Source organism: Rutidosis leptorrhynchoides, chromosome 4, assembly GCF_046630445.1.
Source record: "Rutidosis leptorrhynchoides isolate AG116_Rl617_1_P2 chromosome 4, CSIRO_AGI_Rlap_v1, whole genome shotgun sequence".
Lineage (NCBI taxonomy): Eukaryota > Viridiplantae > Streptophyta > Magnoliopsida > Asterales > Asteraceae > Rutidosis > Rutidosis leptorrhynchoides.
Window position 1 is genome coordinate 226224704 of NC_092336.1, and position 26419 is coordinate 226251122.

At 34.0% G+C, this 26419-nt stretch overlaps 2 protein-coding genes across 2 annotated transcripts; both read right to left on the reverse strand.

Annotated features, from left to right (window-relative positions):
• Positions 1 to 21236: 21236 nt before the first annotated feature.
• On the reverse strand, positions 21237 to 22900 carry LOC139841441 (uncharacterized). Its single transcript, XM_071831659.1, has 4 exons — positions 22790 to 22900; positions 22234 to 22508; positions 21764 to 21906; positions 21237 to 21664 (listed from the first exon to the last, which is right to left on the reverse strand). The coding sequence occupies exons 1-4, from the start codon at positions 22898 to 22900 to the stop codon at positions 21237 to 21239; spliced, it is 957 nt and encodes a 318-aa protein (XP_071687760.1).
• A 22-nt stretch (positions 22901 to 22922) lies between these two features.
• Positions 22923 to 25571, reverse strand: LOC139841442 (uncharacterized). The gene is made up of 6 exons (XM_071831660.1): positions 25397 to 25571; positions 25183 to 25274; positions 25010 to 25062; positions 23805 to 24825; positions 23486 to 23720; positions 22923 to 23305 (listed from the first exon to the last, which is right to left on the reverse strand). The coding sequence occupies exons 1-6, from the start codon at positions 25569 to 25571 to the stop codon at positions 22923 to 22925; spliced, it is 1959 nt and encodes a 652-aa protein (XP_071687761.1).
• Positions 25572 to 26419: the final 848 nt, after the last annotated feature.

A 26419-nucleotide genomic window follows, 5' to 3' on the forward strand; every position in this document is an offset into this window, starting at 1 on the left:
AAATATAAATTTTGCTAAATTACGATTTTATGTTTTAATAGATATAAAATTGATATAGGTTCGTGAATCCGAGGCCAACCCTGCATTGTTCAGTTGTTCAATATAGTCGTATGTATTTTTACTACAAAATACATTAGGTGAGTTGTCATTACTCCCTTTTTATATATATTTTTGGGACTGAGAATACATGCGCTGCTTTTATAAATGTTTTACGATATAGACACAAGTAATCGAAACTACATTCTATGGTTGAATTATCGAAGTCGAATATGCCCCTTTTTATTAAGTCTGGTAATCTAAGAATTTGGGAACAGACACCCTAATTGACGCGAACTCTAAAGATAGATCTATCGGGCCCAACAAGCCCCATCCAAAGTACCGGATGCTTTAGTACTTCAAAATTTATATCATGTCCGAAGGAGGATCCCGGAATGATGGGGATATTCTTATATGCATATTGTGAATGTTGGTTACCAGGTGTTCAATCCATATGAATGATTTTTGTCTCTATGCATGGGACGTATGTTTATGAGAAATGTAAATATGAAATCTTGTGGTCTATTAAAACTATGAAATGATTATTTATGATAAACTAATGAACTCACCAACCTTTTGGTTTACACTTGAAAGCATGTTTATTCTCAGGTATGAAAGAAATCTTTCGCTGTGCATTTTGCTCATTTTAAAGACATTACTTGGAGTCGATCATCGCTCTGGGATCAAATGTTGATGACTTCGTCCAGATGGATTAGGACGGGCGTTTCACATATAGACAATCACCATAAATAATAGTTTACCATAATACATTCGTTGACAATGCAGTCAAAATAAGATACACGTTGATGATTTTGTGAATGCAAAGTTTTCTTGAATAAAGCATGTATGATTCCATGCACATAGCTTCTATCACATATAAGCAAACAGTGGAAGACTTCTAGAAACCTGAGAATAAACATGCTTAAAAGTGTCAACACAAAGGTTGGTGAGTTCATAGTTTTAATGTTGCGCATAATCTGTATATAAAGGTGAATCACAAGTTTTCAGTTGTTTCATCCAGAAATGTTTATCAAAATATTCTACGAAATTGAGCACTCTGGTAACTAAACTTAACGTATATATAATTTATACCCTTTGTATAATCATCTTAATAATACACGCAAACCAACGTGTACGCTTCTCAAATAACATACGTCCGTTAAAAGGCTAGTGCTCTAGCTCGGACGGGGATATCAAGCCCTATGGATCCATATACTACTACTCGCGCCCACCAGTTCTTATAACTGGCAGTTACTAGTTACCAAAGCTAAGGGATTTTCGGTTTAAACTCAGTGTAGAATTTAGTATGTACTTGTATCCATTGCGTTTAAAATAAATTTCATGTATTCTCAGCCCAAAAATATAGATTGCAAAAGCAATTAAAAAGGGAGCAAATGAAACTCACCTTAACAGCACATAAAGTAATTCACCGGAATGTGACCGAAACTCGAAATGTAAAATAACCGTAGATCTCAACCTAGAGAACATATGTTGGTCAATACATGTCTAACAAATTAGGTCTGGTCATAGTGTATCACAATCCTAATGCTCGAGACCGACATGCAAAAGTTAACAAAAGTCATTTTAAAAGTCAACCTGACCCAATATGATCTTTAAATCTATACATGTTTATTAACATAGTATAAGTCTTAATATTTGAACGAATTTATAGTTTATCAAACTCAAAATATTATTTATTTCAGGAGCAATATTATATTTGAATTATCATGGCAATCGAAAATATTTTATTATTTCACATAGTTTTCCAATACTTGTAAAATCAGATTATAGTGTTTATAAAGCTTTAAAACATGATAAGACAGTCAACTTTGATAATTGCTCAACAAGACGAGACGTGCCTTATATAGAAATTCATTTATTCGATTAGTAATATTTAAAAATTCAATTTATCAATCTCATAGACAAGTTGTTTAAATATTAATTTACAGTTTCAAACACAATTTCATTTAACGTTAACCATAATTCAGTTGACCATATCTTTTAATTCGTTCATCAAAATCATGCGATTTTTAAATGAAAAGTTAATAATTTTTCGCTAGCTTTCCAACGACATGCATATCTTATACCTTACCTCAACCTCATATGTAACTAATTCAGGATTCAACATAACCTATCTAATGGCAATATCAAAAGTACAAGCATGCATAATCCTATATACTCGAGCACTAGTCAGGGATACACTATTAATATATAAAAATTAAATTACGAGTACTCACGTAACAATATTGAGATTCAATATTGCAAGAAAGGTACGTAGACGCAACGGAGATGATAAACACTAGTTTGACCTCATGAGCATACCCCCGAACATTACCCATAACCTCCATATCAATAACCTATAATTTTCTTAGCTTCATCCCGCTCATAAAATCCGTTTTGAAATTAATGCACTCATGACCTCGTCGTAGTATTTTATGTATATACTAATAATAATATTACTCCTAACCATAAGATCAATAATAATATTAATCTTAATAATAATAATAATAATAATAATATAAATAAAATAAATATATTACGGAGTACAATATAGATAGAGAGATTGAATGTGAATTAATCCGGACAAAATCAATATTTAAAGAGGTTTCTTGCCCACCTACCCTCTCCATGCGATCGCATGGGGCTTGAGAGGTATAGCCATGCGATCACATGGCTTACCTTGTTGGCTCAAAATCAATCAAAAACTCTGCCGACACTTTATGTTTATAATATATATATATATATATATATATATATATATATATATATATATATATATATATATATATATATATATATATATATATATATATATATATATATATATATATATATATATATATATATTATTTAATATATAATATATTTAATCTTTAGAATTAATTAAATATTATATTATATTTACGTGCGTAGTAAAAATGTAATTTTTGTTCAAATGACTCGTACGTTGTCACTCAACTCATGTACCACTTTCGGTTTTTCGAACGCACTTTCGTACGTTTAGAAAACTAGCCTTTTACGTTACGCGACGTGTACCTTTATTAATAATTTAATTTACTCAACAATAAATTACCTTATAATAAATGTAACTTATAAAATTGAGCGTTGTGGTCATTTGCTTCTATAAGTCAGTGGTTCGTTGTTTATCAAAATATATTATTTTAAATCAGGACGTTTTATGACTAAGTTAAAATATATATATATTTTTATTTAGAATTGTAAATTTGTACGTAATATATATGTTTGAAATATTTATCTAATGATATAAAGATAAAGTTTAAATTTGTTCGGAAATTTCCGGGTCGTCACAATACCTACCCGTTAAAGAAATTTCGTCCCGAAATTTGATCGTGGTCGTCATGGCTAATCATAAAAATGTTTTTTTTATGAATATGAGTTGGTATATAGAGTTTTATCACTATTGAGTAATATAGATAAAACGATTCGATTAATTGAAGAGTACGAGTGAATCTATCCTAAAAGAAATGAAATGAGAATTAAAGTTTTGTCTTAACTTTTGACGTTGTCTTGGTTGAATTCCGGAATTCAAGGGATTTAAAGAAAATCTTCTAAATCTAAAAGATTTGATTCTTCGGCGAATAAGGAAATTAGGATCTCTCTAATTAAATGCGGACATCTGCCTTGATTTCTCTATCAAATATTTCACTATAAATTAACTTCTTCCAGTTTGTCACTTTTACCATTCCTATACTTAATTCTCAAATTCAAAAGATTGTGAAAATGCTTAATCCAGTTCTGATCCTTGTCCTTATCCTTACTCTCGCAACAATCATTCTCCTTTTCCAACTTCCACTAGAGGAATCTGCTTACTTCTACTTTGCCCTTGGGGTTATAGTGCTTTTAATTCTCCCGTGTCTTTATGTTGCGATAAACATTGATATTCACGGTTTGTAATTTATGCGTTGTTATCGGGTTTTATATCTCCCCTTATATTTCAATGTCCCTACTTCTGTCTTCTATTATCATTGTCATCCACAGTTAATACTCCCTCCTATTTGCTGCGATTTATACTCCAATTTCTATTTCGGAGCTTTGTCCATTCGTTTCTTCTTCTTGCGATTAGGCATCTCTTGTAATGGTCCAGAATTCGCATATATAAATTTCGGAATGAACATTGTTAATGTTCTAGGAAGGAAATGATAATGGCACGATTTTGATTTGTTAAATTACAGATAGAGCGAAGAGGTAAATGATTTTCTATAAGAATAATTATGGAAATATCTTTAGAATTATGGAGGATATTTGCAATGAAAGATACGATGATATCTTAGAATTTCTAATATCAGAGGATGATGAAGTATTACCTACCCGTTAAAAGTTTCACAAGTAACATTTTGTACCCGAGAATTTTATTACAGTCTTTATGAAAATATAAGTATGTATATTTTCTTCAGATGTAATACAGATTTAATGAGTTAATATCATATTAAGCTCATTTGATTTTCAGCTGGATCAGAAATGAATAATCTCTAAAACATTAAAGATTTAATAATCTTCACGGAGTATTTTGCTAATGTAATCAATACTTTGTTATCCAGTTTTATTGATATTTCCTTAGTGAATCATGTTGGTGCTTATGGAACTCTTGCTAACTTCGCAAGGTACGAATGATGTTTTCTAGAAAGTTTCGAGTACATCGAAAATGAAAGTGTAAAATCAAATGTGTAATTGAATAATACACTTAGTTTATTATGAAAAGGAATTCATTTGTGATGACCCGAAAAATTTCGACTTATTTAAACCAATTCGCTATACGATTTATTATTTTGACACGTTAAACAAAGTCTGTTAGATTGAGTCTCAAAATTTTAGAACTGTTTCATATATTCAATTACCTTTGACTACTCTCGTCGATTCATGAACAATTATATGTATGTATATATATATATATATATTATAAGATGTACAAGTAAAAAACGACTTTGCTACAGTGAAACACTATTTGCTACAGTAAACCCGACTTTGCTACAGTGCTACAGTGAAAACAACTTTGCTACAGTAAAACACTATTTGTTACAGTAAACACTATTTACTACAGTACCACACTATTGCTACCGTACCACTATTTGCTACAGTAAAACACTATTTGATGTCGACGAACTAGCAAACAAAAGCGGATCAGGCGGCCATGCGATTGCATGGCAAAAATACTGAAAACTCATGCGATCGCATGAGCTACAGTAAATGGAAAAGTACTATAAAAAGCCAGCTTGCTCGACGAGTTTCATACACCATTTCTCTTTTCTTTCTTCCGTAACTTATATTTATAATTATGATTATAATTTTAATTTTAATTTAAGTTTAATAATAATAAGGAATATTACGCGGGTGTTTTAATTCGGGTTTCAAACCGTTTTAAACTAAGGATATATTGGGTATTGTTCGGGGTATTGTTCTTAAATCTAAGGCCAACCATACAGTCGTCTACCATCGTTACGTCTACGCAATTTGCCTACAATATTGAACCTCAATATTGAACCGTGAGTTTATAGTCTCCCTTTTTAAATACTTTAAATATTTTTGGGCTGAGAATACATGCAATTTATTTTAAACACAATAAGACACAAGTACATACTAAATTCTACACTGAGTTAAACTGAAAATCCCTTAGCTTTGGTAACTAGTAGCTGCCAGTACATAGGATATGGACTGGTGGGCTCGAATAATTGTATATGGATCCATAGGGCTTGACATCCCCGTCCGAGCTAGAGCGCTAGCCTTTTAACGGATGTATGTTATTTGAGTTTATGACATGTTGGTTTGCGTGTATTAAAACGAATAGGGTAATTATCATTATAGCGTTAAGTTTAGTTACCAGGGTGCTCTGTTACGTAGAATCTATTGATAAACTTTTGATGAAATCTTGTGGTCTATCTTTATATATTTATGACTCGAGCAATTAAACCTATAACTCACCAACATTCGTGTTGACCTTTTTATCATGTTTTATTCTCAGGTCCTTAGACTGCTTTCGCTGTGATATGCTTGTTGCCTGCATGGAGTCTCTCATGCTTTGTATAAAGTTTATTGCATTCTAAATAAAACTGCGTTGTGTAATAAATAATTGGACTATGATGTCAACCTGTAAATTAAAGACTTATGTATTTTGGGGTTTTGCTTATATCTAAGCACTCGCCCACATGATTATGACTTTTTATATTTAGAAAGTCACGTATTTTAATGAATGCAATACTTTATCAAAACGTATCATAAAGAGGTCAAAACCTCACTGTGGAATCAATGATTAACGTGCCGCGTCAATAGTGATTTTGACGGGTCGTTACAGTTGGTATCCGAGCTTGAGGTCATAGGGAACCAGAAATTACATTAGTGTGTTTAACTAGTAATTGTTAGGATGCATTAGTGAGTCTGGACTATGACCATATCTGTTTTTACCAATTTTTTGCTTATCATTTTGTCAAAAATATTATATGTGATATATTTATATACTAACGTAATTGTTGTTTCAATTATGTGATAGATTACTTCTTCTAATCCTATCATTTTGTACGACTCGGAATCAGACACTGAAGCTATTCTATCCACAACTGAAAAGGGCGTTTCAATACCTATTAAAGAAGAAATTGTGTTAGCCGGGGAATCTCAACTCCAGGTTAACCCAGAGGAGGTCCCAGCTCCACCCAACTCTAGTTTTCCGGAGCCATAGTATCGTTGGCATGGACCCATGATCCCTGGAGTAAACGAGGATCGTCCATTTCTAAATGAACATGGACATTGGGCCAGATACACCGCCGATGGGCGGGTTGTGCCGATTACGCCTGGCAGATTTCAGCTCATGACCACCGGTACATATTCTCGTACACATAATTCAGACAGTTCGTCATCATATTCTCCTACACATGACTCAGACAGCTCGTCATCAGATGAGATCAGTGAGGAGGAGGATTTCGCTAATGAAATAAAAGAAGTCACTAAGGAGAAATTCCAACTTACTATAGATAATAAAAAAAATCACAATAATAAAAAGCCCTTAATTATTAAAAAGGAACAGGACCATTCGGTTCGTCACCACCCTTACCATAGTAACCCCACTGAGGCACCGGGCACCTCAAAACCCCAACCAAAAATTAAATACACTGCCAGAATGTCTGTCGGACCATGCATACACAAACAATTGGCAGAGAGAACTAAATGGGAAGAAGTTTCTGATAGTTCTGAATAAACGACCTCGCAACCATAAATCTTCCATGCGCTATTCTATTGCTTATGTGTGCTACTCTATCTTGTTATGTAGAATAAGCATATGTAAAATATCGGTATTGTATGGTATTGTATTATTTTGGTTTATTAATAATAAATGCATGGAATGATTATTTGTATTATTACTACTTCTTATTATTATTATTACATAATAATGTAGTAACTCGCTATAATTATTCATAGTGGAATATTATTAGGATTTTAGTAGTTAATTCCTTGTACTAGCTATTATGTATGAAATTAACGGGTAGGTAATACCCTAGAAATAATTATAAAATGCTAATAAGAAGAAAAGGCTTTTATAATAATTGGTTCATATTATTAATATGCTACGATTAACTATTGACAACTCATTTTACCTATAATATTCTATATGATTAAATTATCTCTGTTGTATTTATTGAAGAAACATGTCTCAAATGTCGGATGCTGAGTTCGAGGAACTAGTCGAGAAACGTGTGAATGAAAGAATTTCTGCAGCCTAGGCAGCAAAAGCAGCAGCCGAAGCAGCAGCCAAAGCAGCAGCTGTGAACACAAACTCACCTAACGGATGCTCATACAAAACTTTTCAAAGATGCAAACCACAGACGTTTAGTGGGACCGAGGGATCAGTCGGTCTAACCCGATGGTTTGAAAAGATGGAGTCCGTTTTCAAAATCAGTAATTGTGCGAACAGAGACAAGTCAAAGTATGCTTCGTGCACGTTGCAAGACGATGCACTTACTTGGTGGAACAATTATGCTAAAGCAGAAGGAGTAGATACGGCATATGATATCTCTTGGGAAGAACTGAAAAAGATGCTAATCGAGGAGTACTGTCCTCGAAACAAGATCAGAAAAATGGAATCTGAGTTTACGTAATCTAAAGGTTTTCGGCATGAATCTCAATAACTATGAAAAGCGCTTCATGGAACTAGCCTTGTTGTGTCCCAAATTGGTTCCAAACGAGAAACGAAAGATAGAAATGTATATTGACGGTTTATTGATCAATATCAAAGGAAATGTTACATCGTCCAAACCGAATACGATGCAGGAAGCCATGACAATGGCACACCAACTCATAGACCAGATCACAGAGAGTTCGATTAAGGCACCAATTACCGAAATCAAGACAACTGAAGGAAAGAGGAAATGGGAAGACTATAAGGGCAAAAGAACTCACCTGAAGAAATAAGAAACTTTTAAAGGTAAACAAGATGGGGCAACTGCAAGTCCAAACTATAAGGGACCCCATCCGTTCTGCAAAAGATGTTACACACATCATGTAGGTTATTGCCAAGTGGTTTGTGATAAGTGCAACAAGAAAGGACATGTGGCGAAAGATTGTTATGCCACCGTTTCTGAAGTAAAGACAAAACCGACCGATGTTAAGAAATGTTTTCGATGCGGGAAGCCTGGTCACTTTATAAATCAATGCCCTGATAAGGAGAAGAACAAAGAACCCGCACGTGGGAGGGCATTTAATGTTAGTGCCAGTGAAGCACGTGAGGATCCTAATCTTATCACGGGTATGTTTATCGTTAATAATCAACTAGTTTCTATTATGTTTGATACGGGTGCTGATAAAAGTTATATGTGTAAAGACTTTAGTTTTAAACTAAAATGTGCATCATTGCCTCTAGACGATAAATATACTATCGAATTAGCTAATGGTAAACTAATAAAAGCCGATAAAATTTTCCATGGTTGCGAAATAAATCTCGCTGGTGAAACCTTCAAAATCGATTTGATACCCGTAGAATTAGGAAGTTTTGACGTAATTGTTGGCATGGACTGGATGTCCAAAACAAGAGCTGAAGTTGTTTGCACTGAGAAAGCGATCCGCATCCCTCGAAAGGATGAAATGTCATTAATGATTTATGGGGAGAAGAGCAACTCGAAGCTGAACCTTATCAGCTGTATGAAGGCTCAAAAACTTATCAGAAAAGTTTATTATGCTATTCTGGCACACGTAAAGAAGATCGATACTGAAAAAAGAAGCATTGATGACATGCCGATTGTAAGAGAATATCCCGGAGTATTTCCAGAAGAATTACTGGGGCTACCTCCACACAGATGTGTAGAATTCCAGATTGATCTCATACCAGGAGCTGCACCTGTAGCCCGATCTCCATATAGACTTGCACCTTCAGAAATGCAAGAATTACAAAACCAGTTGCAAGAATTATCGGACCGTGGATTTATTCGTCCCAGCTTTTCACCTTAGGGTGCTCCTATTATGTTTGTCAAGAAGAAGGATGGATCTATGAGAATGTACATAGATTACCGAGAATTAAACAAATTAACGATCAAGAATCGGTACCTATTATCGAGGATTGATAATTTGTTTGATCAATTGCAAGGATCAAGTGTTTATTCTAAGATTGATCTACGCTCCGGATATCATCAGCTGAGAGTGAAGGAAGAAGATGTTCCTAAAACCGCGTTCAGAACCCGTTACGGTCACTATGAGTTTTTAGTCATGCCTTTTGGATTGACTAATTCTCCAGCAGTATTCATGGATCTAATGAATCGCATCTGCAGATCGTATTTAGACAAATTTGTCATTATTTTTATCGACGACATATTGATTTACTCGAAGAACAAGGAAGAACAAGAGCAACACTTAAGACTGGTACTAGAGGTACTCAAGAAAGAAGAACTGTACGCAAAATTTTCGAAGTGTGATTTCTGGTTATAAGAAGTACAATTATTGGGCCATGTTGTCAGTAAACATAGAATTAAAGTTGACCCTGCCAAGATCGAAGCCATTAGTAAATGGGAAACACCGAAGACTCCAACACAAATCCGCCAATTCTTAGGTCTTGCTGGTTATACCGAAGATTCATTCAAGATTTCTCTAAAATCGCCAACCCTTAACTGCATTGACTCAAAAGGGAAAGAAGTATAATTGGTCCACGGAACAGGAATCCTCATTCCAGTTATTAAAGAAGAAGTTAACGTCTGCACCCATTTTGTCATTACCGGAAGGAAATGATGATTTCGTGATCTATTGTGACGCTTCGCGCCAAGGTTTAGGATGTGTATTAATGTAACGCACAAAAGTTATCGCATATGCCTCACGACAACTAAAAATTCATGAAAATAACTATACGACGCACGATTTGGAACTTGGAGCAGTAGTTTTTGCACTCAAAATATGGAGACACTATCTATATGGCACCAAGTGTACAGTGTACACCGACCATAAGAGTCTTCAGCATATTTTTGATCAAAAACAACTCAATCTGAGGCAACGTCGCTGGGTAGAGTTGTTAAACGATTACGATTGTGAAATCCGTTACCACCCCGGAAAGGCTAATGTTGTAGCTGATGCCCTAAGTCGGAAAGAAAGAGTAAAACCTCTTAGGGTCCGAGCTTTGAATATTACAATTCGTACTGATCTCACAAAACAAATTCAAGTAGCATAGTTAGAGGCCTTAAAAGAAGAAAATGAAAAGGGCGAATTGAGCAAAGGGTTAGAAAAACCACTTGAAGTAAAAGCCGATGGAACCCTGTATTTTCCTGGTAGGATATGGGTACCAAAACATGGTAACCTAAGGTAACTAGTACTGGATGAAGCACACAAAACGAGGTACTCAATTCATCCAGGAAACGGGAAAATGTACCACGATCTCAAGAAGTTCTATTGGTGGCCTAATATGAAGACAGAAATTGCTACTTATGTAAGAAAATGTTTGACGTGTACAAAGGTCAAAGATGAGCACCAAAAGCCGTCAGGATTACTTCAACAACCAAAAATTCCACAGTGGAAATGGAAAAGAATAACCATGGATTTCATTACGAAATTGCCAAGGACTGCAAGTAGTCATGATAGTATTTGGGTGATAGTTGATCATCTAACTAAATCATCTCACTTTCTACCAATAAAGGAGACAGACAGTATGGAGAGATTAGCATGTCTATATTTAAAGGAAGTAGTTTCCAGGCATGGTGTACCTATCTCCATCATATCTGATCGCGACACCCGATTCACATCACGTTTTTGGCAGTCATTACAAAAAGCATTAGGAACTCGATTAGATATGAGCACCGCTTATCACCCACAGACAGATGGTCAAAGTGAAAGAATAATACAAACATTGGAAGACATGTTACGGGCATGCGTGATTGACTTTGGAACCAGTTGGGATCGACATTTACTGTTGGCAGAATTTTCATACAATAACAGCTATCATACGAGCATCAACGCAGCGCCATTTGAAGCACTTTACGGTAGAAAGTGCAGATATCCTATTTGTTGGAGTGAAGTAGGAGAAAGACAACTTACCGGACCAGAAATTATTCACGAAACCACCGAAAAGATCATTCAAATACAACAGCGATTGAAAACAGCCATGAGTCGCCAAAAGAGTTATGCTGATGTAAGAAGAAAATCGCTAGAATTTCAAGTGGGCGACAAAGTCATGTTGAAAGTGTCACCCTGAAAGGTGTTGTACGATTCGGTAAACGAGGAAAGTTAAGTCCTAGGTACGTAGGACCCTTTGAAATCACAGAAAGAATTGGACCAGTTGCTTATCGATTAAAACTACCGCAAGAACTTAGTACTGTTCACGACACATTTCACGTGTCAAATTTGAAGAAATGTTTAGCTGAAGAGGATGTCGTAATTCCTCTTGGTGAAATACGAATCAATGATAAACTCCATTTTATCGAAGAACCTGTTGAAATCATGGACTGTGAGGTCAAACAATTAAAACAAAGCAATATACCGATAGTTAGAGTTCGTTGGAACGCAAGACGAGGACCCGAGTTTACTTGGGAACGTGAAGATTAAATGAAGCAAAAGTATCCATATTTGTTCACTGATATCGCTCATAAAACAGGTACTACTCAAAATTTCGGGACGAAATTTTCTTTAACGGGGAGGTACTGTGATGACCCGAAAAATTTTGACTTATTTAAACCAATTCTCTATACGATTTATTTTTTTGACACGTTAAACAAAGTCTGTTAGATTGAGTCTCAAAATTTTAGAACTGTTTCATATATTCAATTACCTTTGAGTCTTTGACTACTCTCGTCGATTCATGAACAATTATATGTATGTATATATATATTATAAGATGTACAAGTAAAAAATGACTTTGCTACAGTAAACACTATTTGCTACAGTGAAACCGACTTTGCTACAGTAAAACACTATTTGCTACAGTAAACCCGACTTTGCTACAGTGCTACAGTAAACACTATTTGCTACAGTAAAAAACTATTTGCTACAGTAAAACACTAAAAGGAATGAAATGAGAATTAAAGTTTTGTCTTAACTTTTGACGTTGTCTTGGTTGAATTCCGGAATTCAAAGGATTTAAAGAAAATCTTCTAAATCTAAAAGATTTGATTCTTCGGCGAATAAGGAAATTAGGATCTCTCTAATTAAATGCGGATATCTGCCTTGATTTCTCTATCAAATATTTCACTATAAATTAACTTCTTTCGGTTTGTCACTTTTACCATTCCTATACTTAATTCTCAAATTCAAAATATTGTGAAAATGCTTAATCCAGTTCTGATCCTTGTCCTTATCCTTACTATCGCAACAATCATTCTCCTTTTCCAACTTCCACCAGAGGAATCTGCTTACTTCTACTTTGCTCTTGGGGTTATAGTGCTTTTAATTCTCCCGTGTCTTTATGTTGCGATAAACATTGATATTCACGGTTTGTAATTTATGCGTTGTTATCGGGTTTTATATCTCCCCTTATATTTCAATGTCCCTACTTCTGTCTTCTATATTCATTGTCATCCACAGTTAATACTCCCTCCTATTTGCTTCGATTTATACTCCAATTTCTATTTCAGAGCCTTGTCCCTTCGTTTCTTCTTCTTGCGATTAGGCATCTCTTGTAATGGTCCAGAATTCGCATATATAAATTTCGGAATGAACATTGTTAATGTTCTAGGAAGGAAATGATAATGGCACGATTTTGATTTGTTAAATTACCAGAATACCCTGAAAAAGACCGAATCATCAAGAAATATTTTCTTGATATTTTAGAGATTAAATAGGATACAAGAGTCGTGTAACATGGTACATGACAATGTTATGATCTGTGAATCATTACATTCCATTTACAAACTCAGCATGAATTACTGTAATATAATCACGTTGATCAAGTGTCATTATATTATACTAACTCATGCTTCAGTTCTCAACACTACTTCAAAAATATTCCTATTTGAAACTCGAAAGTTTCAGAATTTAGAAACTAAAATAGTTTCTTTTATGATGTAATACAGATAGCGCGAAGAGGTAAATGATTTCAGATAAGAATAATTATGGAAATATCTTTAGAATTATGGAGGATATTTATAATGAAAGATACGATGATATCTTAGAATTTCTAATATCAGAGGATGATGAAGTATTACCTACCCGTTAAAAGTTTCACAAGTAATATTTTATACCCGAGAATTTTATTACAGTCTTTATGAAAATATAAGTATGTATATTTTCTTCAGATGTAATACAGATTTAATAAGTTAATATCATATTAAGCTCATTTGATTTTCAGCTGGATCAGAAATGAATAATCTCTAAAATATTAAAGATTTAATAATCTTCACGGAGTATTTCGCTAATGTAATCAATACTTCGTTATCCAGTTTTATTGATATTTCCTTAGTGAATCATGTTGGTGCTTATGGAACTCTTGCTAACTTCGCAAGGTACGAATGATGTTTTCTAGAAAGTTTTGAGTACATCGAAAATGAAAGTGTAAAATCAAACGTGTAATTGAATAATACACTTAGTTTATTATGAAAAGGATTTCATTTGTGATGACCCGAAAAATTTCGACTTATTTAAACTAATTCTCTTTACGATTTATTATTTTGACACGTTAAACAAAGTCTGTTAGATTGAGTCTCAAAATTTTTGAAACTGTTTCATATATTCAATTACCTTTGACTACTCTCGTCGATTCATGAACAATTATATGTATGTATATATATATATTATAAGATGTACAAGTAAAAAACGACTTTGCTATAGTAAAACACTATTTGCTACAGTGAAACCGACTTTGCTACAGTAAAACACTATTTGCTACAGTAAAACCGACTTTGCTACTGCTACAGTGAAAACAACTTTGCTACAGTAAACACTATTTGCTACAGTAAACACTATTTGCTACAGTAAACACTATTTACTACAGTACCACTATTTGCTACAGAGAAACACTATTGATGTCGACGAACTAGCAAACAAAAGCGGATCAGGCGGCCATGCGATCGCATGGCAAAAACACTGAAAACTCATGCGATCGCATGAGCTACAGTAAATGGAAAAGTACTATAAAAAGCCAGCTTGCTCGACGAGTTTCATACACCATTTCTCTTTTCTTTCTTTCGTAACTTATATTTATAATTATGATTATAATTTTAATTTTAATTTAAGTTTAATAATAATAAGGAATATTACGCGGGTGTTTTAATTCGGGTTTCAAACCGTTTTAAACTAAGGAAATATTGGGTATTGTTCGGGGTATTGTTCTTAAATCCAAGGACAACCATACAGTCGTCTACCATCATTACGTCTACGCAATTTGCTTACAATATTGAACCTCAATATTGAACCGTGAGTTTATAGTCTCCCTTTTTAAATACTCTAAAAAAATTTGGGCTGAGAATACATCCAATTTATTTTAAACGCAATAAGACACAAGTACATACTAAATTCTACACTGAGTTAAACTGAAAATCCCTTAGCTTTGGTAACTAGTAGCTGCCAGTACATAGGATATGGACTGGTGGGCGCGAATAATTGTATATGGATCCATAGGGATTGACATCCCCGTCCGAGCTAGAGCGCTAGCCTTTTAACGGATGTATGTTATTTGAGTTTATGACATGTTGGTTTGCGTGTATTAAAACGAATAGGGTAATTAACATTATAGCGTTAAGTTTAGTTACCAGGGTGCTATGTTACGTAGAATCTATTGATAAACTTTTGATGAAATCTTGTGGTCTATCTTTATATATTTATGACTCGAGCAATTAAACCTATAACTCACCAACATTCGTGTTGACCTTTTTATCATGTTTTATTCTCAGGTCCTTAGACTGCTTCCGCTGTGATATGCTTGTTGCCTGCATGGAGTCTCTCATGCTTTGTATAAATTTTATTGCATTCTAAATAAAACTGCGTTGTGTAATAAATAATTGGACTGTGATGTCAACCTGTAAATTAAAGACTTATGTATTTTGGGGTTTTGCTTATATCTAAGCACTCGCCCACATGATTATGACTTTTTATGTTTAGAAAGTCACGTATTTTAATGAATGCAATATTTTATCAAAACGTATCATATAGAGGTCAAAACCTCACTGTGGAATCAATGATTAACGTACCGCGTCAATACTGATTTTGACAGGTCGTTACATCATTGAATTTGAAACAGAGATTGTAATTGACGATGGTTATGTCATTAATGAAGGATGTACATCATTGCATATTAGTAATATGAACTAACTGAGTAGTACCTACCAGTTAAGATTCACACGTAATAGCTTAGTACGAAAAGATTTATTTTGATTTCAAAATTCATATATATTAAATATACATATAATTTCTTCAGGGGAAATGATTTAATACTTCATATTTCGTTAATACAATATACACGTTGTTGATTTGTGATGATGTTGGTGATTACGGAATTGGCGAAACTTATAGTGCTACAGGTTTTACCGGTGTTGGTGATACTGACAGTACTGTTGATGCTTCTGGTAAAACAAGTCTAGCTTGTAAATCGTGCACCATTCCGGTCAGGGTTTCTACTCTTCCTTCTATCATTTCGGTCCACTCATCTGATTTACGGTTATGGCTGGAATAGATAATTTCTAAGACTTTAGATATTACATAATCGCTGCAGAATATTTCTCCAATGAAGTTATGAATCAATACTTCATCGGTTATTGTTGTTGGTACTCCTTGGTATCTATGGTGAGTATGACGTTGATGCTTAAGGTACAAATTGTGATGTTGAAGTGTGGGATGTGGATGTTGTTGGTGGTGGTGGTGATGGTACTGTTGGTGTTGTTGATGGTGGTACTGTTGCTGCCGGTGCTGCTGCTGGTGCTTGTAACCTTTGCACCATATTCTCCAAAGCCACTACCCGGGCGCGAAGCTTGTTGACTTCTTCTATTACACCGGGATGATTGTCGGTTCGGACGAGCGGATGAATGAGATCTAGAATGTGAGATAGTATATAATCATGATGAGATACTCTAGAAATGAGAGAGAAAATGGTATTACGAACAGGTTCGCCTATAAGTTCTTCATGTTCTTCGCCAAGAGGGCAATGTGGTGGATGGAAGGGATCGCCTTCTTCTTGTCTCCAATGATTAAGTAGACTATGAACCCATCCCCAATTCATACAGAATAGATAATGGCTAATTGGTTGATCCATTTCGGTTACACTGTCTTCGGAGTTCAGGTGAATATCCATATCGGAATAGCTGTCGGAGTTTAAGGAATTTGAACTAGATACGTGATCCATCTTGTATAATTAGGGAATTGATTTTGATATGAGATAGATTATAGAATTTAGTTTGGTATTATCCGATACATAATTTACATATGTATATATAATACCAAAATCCCATAAGTTACGGAGAAATTTTTGGAAAGTGTAAGACAGAGTTTACTGTAATAGATATGCTTAAGATACGAAATTTGTCCATATACTATCTATGCAATCAATGTAATAAAATGTGTCTTAGGCTTAAGATAATAACAGGTAATTTCTGACAAGAAATAATAAGCAAAACTCGGTAAAAACATATACGGTCATAGTCCAGACTCACTAATGCATCCTAACAATTACCAGTTAAACACACTAATGCAAATTCTGGTTCCCTATGACCTCAAGCTCTGATACCAACTGTGACGATCCTTCCAAATCCCTTTAAACGAATACATCATTCATTGATTTCATAGTGAGGTTTTGACCTCTATATGATACATTTTGTAAACATTGCATTCTTTTCAAAAGGTACACAATAAATGAATATCAATTTCTAAGGTTTTCAACGTTTGATGATTTCTACATATAGACAATCACCATAAATAATAGTTTACCATAATACATTCGTTGACAATGCAGTCAAAATAAGATACACGGTGATGATTTTGTGAATGCAAAGTGTTCTTGAATAAAGCATGTATGACTCCATGCACATAGCTTGTATCACATATAAGCAAACAGTGGAAGAATTCTAGAAACCTGAGAATAAACATGCTTAAAAGTGTCAACACAAAGGTTGGTGAGTTCATAGTTTTAATGTTGCGCATAATCTGTATATAAAGGTGAATCACAAGTTTTCAGTTGTTTCATCCAGAAACGTTTATCAAAATATTCTACGAAATTGAGCACCCTGGTAACTAAACTTAACGTATATATAATTTATACCCTTTGTATAATCATCTTAATAATACACGCAAACCAACGTATACGCTTCTCAAATAGCATACGTCCGTTAAAAGGCTAGTGCTCTAGCTCGGACGAGGATATCAAGCCCTATGGATCCATATACTACTACTTGCGCCCACCAGTTCTTATAACTAGCAGTTACTAGTTACCAAAGCTAAGGGATTTTCGGTTTAAACTCAGTGTAGAATTTAGTATGTACTTGTATCCATTGCGTTTAAAATAAATTGCATGTATTCTTAGCCTAAAAATATAGATTGCAAAAGCAATTAAAAAGGGAGCAAATGAAACTCACCTTAACAGCACATAAAGTAATTCACCGGAATGTGACCGAAACTCGGAATGTAAAATAACCGTAGATCTCAACCTAGAGAACATATGTTGGTCAATACATGTCTAACAAATTAGGTCTGGTCATAGTGTATCACAATCCTAATGCTCGAGACCGACATGAAAAAGTTAACAAAAGTCATTTTAAAAGTCAACCTGACCCAATATGATCTTTAAATCTATACATGTTTATTAACATAGTATAAGTCTTAATATTTGAACGAATTTATAGTTTATCAAACTCAAAATATTATCTATTTCAGGAGCTATATTATATTTGAATTATCATGGCAATCGAAAATATTTTATTATTTCACATAGTTTTCCAATACTTTTAAAATCAGATTATAGTGTTTATAAAGCTTTAAAACATGATAAGACGGTCAACTTTGACAATTGCTCAACAAGACGAGACGTGCCTTATATAAAAATTCATTTACTCGATTAGTAATATTTAAAAATTCAATTTATCAATCTCATAGACAAGTTGTTTAAATATTAATTTACAGTTTCAAACACAATTTCATTTAACGTTAACCATAATTCAGTTGACCATATCTTTTAATCCGTTAATCGAAATCACGCGATTTCTAAATGAAAAGTTAATAATTTTTCGCTAGCTTTCCAACGTCATGCATATCTTATACCTTACCTCAACCGCATATGTAACTAATTCAGGATTCAACATAACCTATCTAATGGCAATATCAAAAGTACGAGCATGCATAATCCTATATGCTCGAGCACTAGTCAGGGATACACTATTAATATATAAAAATTAAATTACGAGTACTCACATATCAATATTGAGATTCAATATTACAGGAAAGGTACGTAGATGCAACGGAGGTGATAAACACTAGTTTGACCTCATGAGCATACCCCCGAACATTACCCATAACCTCCATAGCTATAACCCATAATTTCCTTAGCTTCATCCCACTCATAAAACCCGTTTTGAAATTAATGCACTCATGACCTCGTCGTAGTATTTTATGTATATACTAATAATAATATTACTCCTAACCATAAGATTAATAATAATATTAATCTTAATAATAATAATAATAATATAAATAAAATAAATATATTACGGAGTACAATATAGATAGAGAGATTGAATGTGAATTAATCCGGACAAAATCGATATTTAAAGAGGTTTCTTGCCCACCTACCCTCTCCATGCGATCGCATGGGGCTTGAGAGGTATAGCCATGTGATCGCATGGCTTACCTTGCTGGCTCAAAATCAATCAAAAACTCTGCCGACACTTTATGTTTATAATATATATATATATTATTTAATATATAATATATTTAATCTTTAGAATTAACTAAATATTATATTATTAGTAAAAATGTAATTTTTGTTCAAATGACTCGTACGTTGTCACTCGACTCATGTACCACTTTCGGTTTTTCGAACGCACTTTCGTACGTTTAGAAAACTAGCCTTTTACGTTACGCGACGTGTACCTTTATTAATAATTTGATTTACTCAACAATAAATTACCTTATAATAAATGTAACTTATAAAATTGAGTATTGTGATCATTTGCTTCTATAAATCAGTGGCTCGTTGTTTATCAAAATATATTATTTTAAATCAGGACGTTTTATGACTAAGTTAAATATATATATATATATATATATATATATATATATATATATATATATATATATATATATATATATATATATATATATATATATATATATATATATATATATATATATATATATTATTTAGAATTGTAAATTTGTACGTAATATATATGTTTGAAATATTTATCTACTGATATAAAGTTAAAGTTTAAATTTGTTCGGAAATTTCCAGGTCGTCACGTCTTCCAATACTTGTAGTTGTTGCCTACAAGTCTTTCCATGCCGTTGATCATACCACCGTTGTTTACATTTGAGACTTCCATTTTTGATAGCAAGAATTTAGCTTTGTAACTTTGAGTATTTGCACACAAAGATTAATTTTAAAACCAAGCTCCTGATACCATAAAAGAATTAATAACTTGCTAGAATGAAAGTTAAGTAAACAAAAACGTATGAACAAATTGAAAACTAGATATGTATTGGGTTGAATTTTCTTATTATTTCACCATGATAATTTGTCTAGTATTTATACTACATTACAAGAGTAAATGACAAACTAGCTTTAATAAAAGATATATGAGGCATATGTTTGGCAAAGAGCTTTTAGGAGCCTCTAGCTTTTAGTTTTTAAGAAAAAGCTCCAACTAAAAAAAATAGCTTTGTTTGGCTACATAAGCTTGTAACTTTTTAGAGGATGAAAAAGCTAATTTTTGAAACGCTAAAGAATGTAGCGTTTAAGATTCACTAGAGCTTTTTGTTGTTGATATTACTGTAATATCCTTATATTAATATTAACATATTTTGTACGTCCCACATTTTAACGTTTTATCCAATCCAATATAATACTACGTAACTGATTAAGGGATATCCAAAAGACTCCTTTTTTACATGTCATATTAATATATTAATTATTATATATTACTATATGTATAATATTAATATTAAATATTATTATATTAATTAAATATAATTATAATTTTAGTACATGTGCGTCCATTTGAATTTGCTTGTTAAATTTATATATTTTCTAACTTGTTATTATTAGAGACTAACATGTGCTCACAACTTTTAACTATTGAGTTCAAGTGTTTGTTAATGACAATGTTTTATTAAATTCAAATGACGATATTTAGCATTAAGTGTTTTTTCCCGTGTCCATTTTTGTCATTTTACCGCTTTTTATACAGCTCCAGCTAATTCGCCAAACACCTAAATATCTCTAAAAAACTCCAGCTTTCAACTATCAGCTTCCAGCTATTAGCTAACAGTTTCCAGCTACCAGCTTGCAGCTAGTTTTGCCAAACATACCCATGGACAATCTCTTTATTAAAGACAAGATCTATAAGAGATATACACAATCTCTGTATTAAATTAAATACAAGATATATAAGAGATATGCACAATCTCTACAAGATATATCTTGTGACAATAGAATCCATTTAATTAGATTGCACTAATATTTTAACAGCAGTTGACTAAGCAACTAAATAGTCCGTTTCACTTTATAACTAATTGATTAAATCGGTATGCTTTTTTTTAACGGCCAAAGAATATATAGAAATAAAAGCGATCCCTAGCAAGACGCTAAGAGATAATTACACGGGCATAGACAACCAAAAGTTCCAGTTAGAAACTAAATGGCCTCTATTTTTAATCCAATGAAAAGAAAAAAGTCTAATAACATCAAATAAACTATTTTTAGAACAAAAAGAATCTTGAAAAACAACGTCGTTCCTGAAACGCCATATAGCCCACAAAGATGTAACCATGACCGCAATGATCCGATTCTTTGAAGAAACCGTTAATCGAACACCCTCTAGCCAAACCACAAACAAATCCCAAGAGGAAAAATGAGGCAAACCACAACCGAGCCAAATCCGAATTCTAAGCCATAAATCACGAGCCACATCACAATCGAAAAACAAGTGATCCCGGGTCTCGACTCCATTGTTACAATTCGGATAAACAATAGAGTCAATATCTATACCTTTAGCGGAAAGGTTCCAGCGAACTAGAATGCAGTCTAAACGAAAATGCCATAAGAAAACATTAACTTTTCACGGGACAAATTTGAACCAAACCGTTTCGACTTGAGATGAAGGAAGACGTCGTCGGTCAATACATTCCCTAGCATCTTTCACCATGTAAGACCCATCATCGCTAAGATTGCAGACCCAAGAATCAGGCCGATCGCGTAAAATAGGACATCCTATCTCTTCGAGTAAAACTTTAAGATATTGTTCAATCCGGCCGCCTACAATATCCCTAGTCCAATTAAAACGCCAATTATCATTATCGACTTAGTCCGCTATAGAACCATTTGGGTCAGAATCTAAGTGAAAAAGCCTGTTGAGACGAGAAGAGATAGTCGAATTACCGCACCAAAAATCGAGCCAAAAACGAATCGATCAACCATTACCTACGACCATTTTGATTGTGTCTATAGGTAACAAGTCATCAAATAAACACTTTGAACAACTAGCAACAATGTTGTTCCAAGAACTATTACTAGCGTACTTAGTCTTCTCAAAAACGTTACCATGAATGGATTTAATAATAGTCACCCACATATCATTTGGTTTCGTCAGGTACCGCCACCTCCATTTGAAAAGAAGAGCTAAGTTAAAAGCTTTTAAACTCCCGACATTAAGCCCACCTTTATCAAATGAAGCTAGAACTTTGTCCCACTTTAACCACGACATCTTTTTCACCGAGTTGCTTCCGCCCCAAAAGAATATAGCCCGGATCGATTCAAGTCTTTTAAGAACGGTCTCAGGACATTTGAACAAAGACATAAGGTATATCCCAAGACTTCCCATAACCGATTTAACCAAAGTCAATCTACCTCCCGATGAGATTAGACTCGCCTTCCAAGATGAGAGTTTAGACCGCAACTTGTCACATAAAGAATCCTAATTAGAAATATTTTTCATGCTCGAGCCTATCGGGATACCAAGGTAGGATGTAGGAAACGAACCTACAGCCCCCGTAACATTGGCGAGAGAAACTACTTCATGATCAGGCACACCAATACCAAAAACATGGGACTTCCTGACATTTAATTTCAGCCCAGAAACTCTATAAAAATCTCCAAAATAAGAAGAATATGATTCAATTCAAGAGCACTCCAATCAGAAAAAATAATAACATCATCAGCGTAGATAAAATGAGATAAATGAATGTTATCCATCCCAACTTTGAACCCACGGATAAAACCGATTTCCATTGTGCGATGAAAAGCGAGATTGAGGCCTTCCATGACAATGATGAACAAGAAAGGGCTAAGTGGATCCCCCTGTCTCAAACCCCTTTTTCAGCATAAATTCACGAGTCGGGCTGCCATTAATTAAGACCGAAGTCCTAGCTGAAAAAAGACATCCCTTAATCCAAGAACACCACTTCTCACTGAAACCGAGAGACGAAAGCATAAATAAGAGGTACTCCCAGTTAACCGAATCATAAGCTTTCTCAAAATCAACTTTAAACAGAAGCATCTTCTTATTTTTATATTTATACCAAGATAAAATTTCGCTCAACATAAGAGGGCCATCAAGAATCTGACGACCTGCAATAAAAGCCGATTGAACCGGACTAATAATCTTATCGATAACACGTTGAAGCCGATTAGTCAATATTTTTGTGACCACTTTATAAAAACAACCGACTAACAAAATAGGGCGAAAGTCATTAATAAGCATCAGATTAAGCACCTTTGGGATAAAGGAAAAAATGCCGAATTTGCTCCTCGGGGCATATTACAAGAAGAGAAGAAACTTCTAATATCCCTGTAAATAATCAAACTTGAATAAATCCCAAAAATGTTTTAAAAATTGAAACGAAATACCATCCGGGCCCGGTGCCTTAGAACTACCACAATTCCAAACCGCATTTTTAATCTCCTCATCATCAACATCTTTATCAATCTCATTCACATCAGCAACAGAAATCTGTGCATGAGGAGTAACATGACCGGAGCTCACATCAGACCCATGATCAATGAACTTAGCTTCAAAATGATCAAAGAACTTGGATTTAATCACATTCGGATCATTGAACCAAACCCCGTCTACAAGAACACCCTGAATTTGTTGGCAACATCATTTGTGTTTGAGCGAACAGTGAAAAAAATTGGAGTTTTCGTCTCCCTCGACGTCCCATTTAACAGAAGCTTTTTGGAGCATGTCGAGATCAAACATCTTAGAAATATCGTCTTTTTCGAAAGCCAAGGAATTTCTCAGATTAACTTCATTGCTGCTAGCATTACCCGAATCAATGATAGCATCTAACTCAATGATATTATCCTTTAACTCTTTCAAACGTTTAGCTTCCGTAGACCTGGAAGAGTGGATCCAACTTTTAAGATGTCCTTTCAATAATCTGAATTTAGCCACAATATCCATATTAGCCTCAATACTAATAATGTCCCAAGCCTTACGAACCGTTAACTCGAAATCAGGACGAGAAAACCAAGAATCAAATATCTTAAAGTAAGTCGGCCCAAAGTCTACTTTGTCTTGAAACAAAAGAATAGGAGAGTGATCTGAGTATCCCCGGGGCAAGACCAAACCTTTCAAATCATCGACAACATTAAACACGTTATTAGTAACAAAAAAACGATCAATTTTACTAAATTTGTTACCCGGTTTATTACACCACGTGAATTGAAGCCCACCTAAAGGCATATCATAAAAAGCATTATGATCTATAAAATCTTTAAAAGCTCTGGCATCATGAGTACAAAAAATAGAGCCACAACTTTCATCAATACTTCTAACCGAATTCCAATCGCCCATGAGAATATACTCACCCGGATGAGCATCAATAAAATTCGAAATTTTCGCCCAAAGAAGAACTTTATCCGCCAAAGCTTGAGGAGCGTAAACATTGACCATAAACACATCTAAATTCACCTGTAACCAAGTACCCTTGACAATAACAAAGTTATCATCACACCAAATATCGCTTCGAATAAAAACATTCGGATCCCAAAGCGAAATAATACCACCCGAATACCCACGAGCCAAACTTAAAGCAAAGTCAAAATTATGATTCCCCCAGAAAGTACGGAGACGAGACATATGCAACCGAGACATCTTCGATTCTTGAATGGCCAAGAATTGAACATTCAACGAAATACATAAATCCTTAACCCATTTTCTTTTATCAACCATCAAAGATCCGCAACTGTTAATAGACATAATCTTCATTAAAAACAAAAATAGCCGTTTTCACGTTTCGAAAAATTCTTAAAACCTTTCAAGTTGTAACCAATTAACTCACCAATGCCAAAAATATCATCATTATGCTCTAAACTCAAAGCAATCGATGCATCATGGTTAATATTAACAAAAGGAGTGTGGCAACTTACCGAAGAGCTGGAACAATGCTGATTCTAATTTGTAGCAGTTGGGTTTGGTTCGGCTGTACGATTTTGTTTCAAGTAAAATACAATCCCAAATGAAGGCGTACCAAGAAATTAATGAATAAGTGAACTCATTAATTCCTATGAGTTTTTTTTTTTTTTTTTTTTGGCAAAAAAACCAAAACCGTAACTTTTATATAACCACGAAGCTTCATCAAAAAAATGAAGCCTCGGAACAAGATTACAAACAAAGGCATCGAGGCCAACCAAACTACAAAACCTCAACAAAAACACAAACTAACTAAATAACAAAAGGAGACAAAAAACCAAACGAATCAACGAACGAAACAAATTAACCATCAAACTTGGATCTACGAACGACCACCCCTTTACCTTTCCTTGACCGCGCCTTTGTTTTCTCATTAACCTTTGGAAGCGTCTTCGACCCGATCAACTTTCCTTCCACCCGAACCAAACCTTCCAAATCCTTCACCGCCTCTTCAAAGAAACTAAACTTTCCACCCGACCCTCCTCCTTTGTCCAACCCACTATCCGTGAAAGGATCCATTCATATACATTATAAACAATTCACAATAGTTGATTACATCGCGAGGTATTTGACCTCTATATGATACATTTTTCAGACATTGTATTCATTTTTAAAAGATAAACTCTCTTTACATCGAAAATTAACAGGCATGCATACCATTTAATAATATCCAACTATAAATGACCTAATCTGTCATTTACTTAATAATAATCTCGACTGAACTCAATGACTTAAATGCAACGTCTTTTGAAATATGCCATGAATGACTCCAAGTAATATCTTTAAAATGAGCAAATGCACAGCTGAAGATTTCTTTAACACCTGAGAATAAACATGCTTTAAAGTGTCAACCAAAAGGTTGGTGAGTTCATTAGTTTATCATAATCATTCATTTTCATCATTTTAATAGACCACAATTACTTGATGTGCACTAATTCTCAAAATTAGTGATATTCCCTAATTCTAAGGTTACCAAGCAAAAAGGGGCATATTCGGCTTCGATCATTCACCCATATAATGTAGTTTCAATTACTTGTGTCTATTTCGTAAAACATTTATAAAAATTGCGCATGTATTCTCAGCCCAAAAATATAAAGGGTAAAAAGGCAAATGAAACTCACCTATTGTATTTCGTAGTAAAAATACATATAACATCATTGAACAAGTGCAAGGTTGGCCTCGGATTCACGAATCTAAATTAATTATATATATATTTAAATGTTGGTCAATATTTGTCTAACAATTAGGTCAGATCATAGTGTACCACAATCCTAATGCTCGAGACTAATATGCAAAAGTCAACCAAAGTCAATTTGACTCAAAATGATTTTCAAAATTTATACAAGATTAAAATATATTTTAAATAT

Coding starts and splice junctions, on each gene's coding strand:
- LOC139841441 (XM_071831659.1), bottom strand. CDS start 22,900: ATGGAAGGCCTCAATCTCGCTTTTCATCGCACAATGGAAATCGGTTTT. Junction 21,907..22,233: donor CTTTTCAAATGGAGGTGGCG/GTACCTGACGAA, acceptor TAATTGGACTAG/GGATATTGTAGGCGGCCGGA. Junction 21,665..21,763: donor GGTGAAAGATGCTAGGGAAT/GTATTGACCGAC, acceptor ATTTTCGTTTAG/ACTGCATTCTAGTTCGCTGG.
- LOC139841442 (XM_071831660.1), bottom strand. CDS start 25,571: ATGGATCCTTTCACGGATAGTGGGTTGGACAAAGGAGGAGGGTCGGGT. Junction 25,063..25,182: donor ATATAAAAGTTACGGTTTTG/GTTTTTTTGCCA, acceptor AAAATCGTACAG/CCGAACCAAACCCAACTGCT. Junction 24,826..25,009: donor AGCATTGTTCCAGCTCTTCG/GTAAGTTGCCAC, acceptor GTCTATTAACAG/TTGCGGATCTTTGATGGTTG.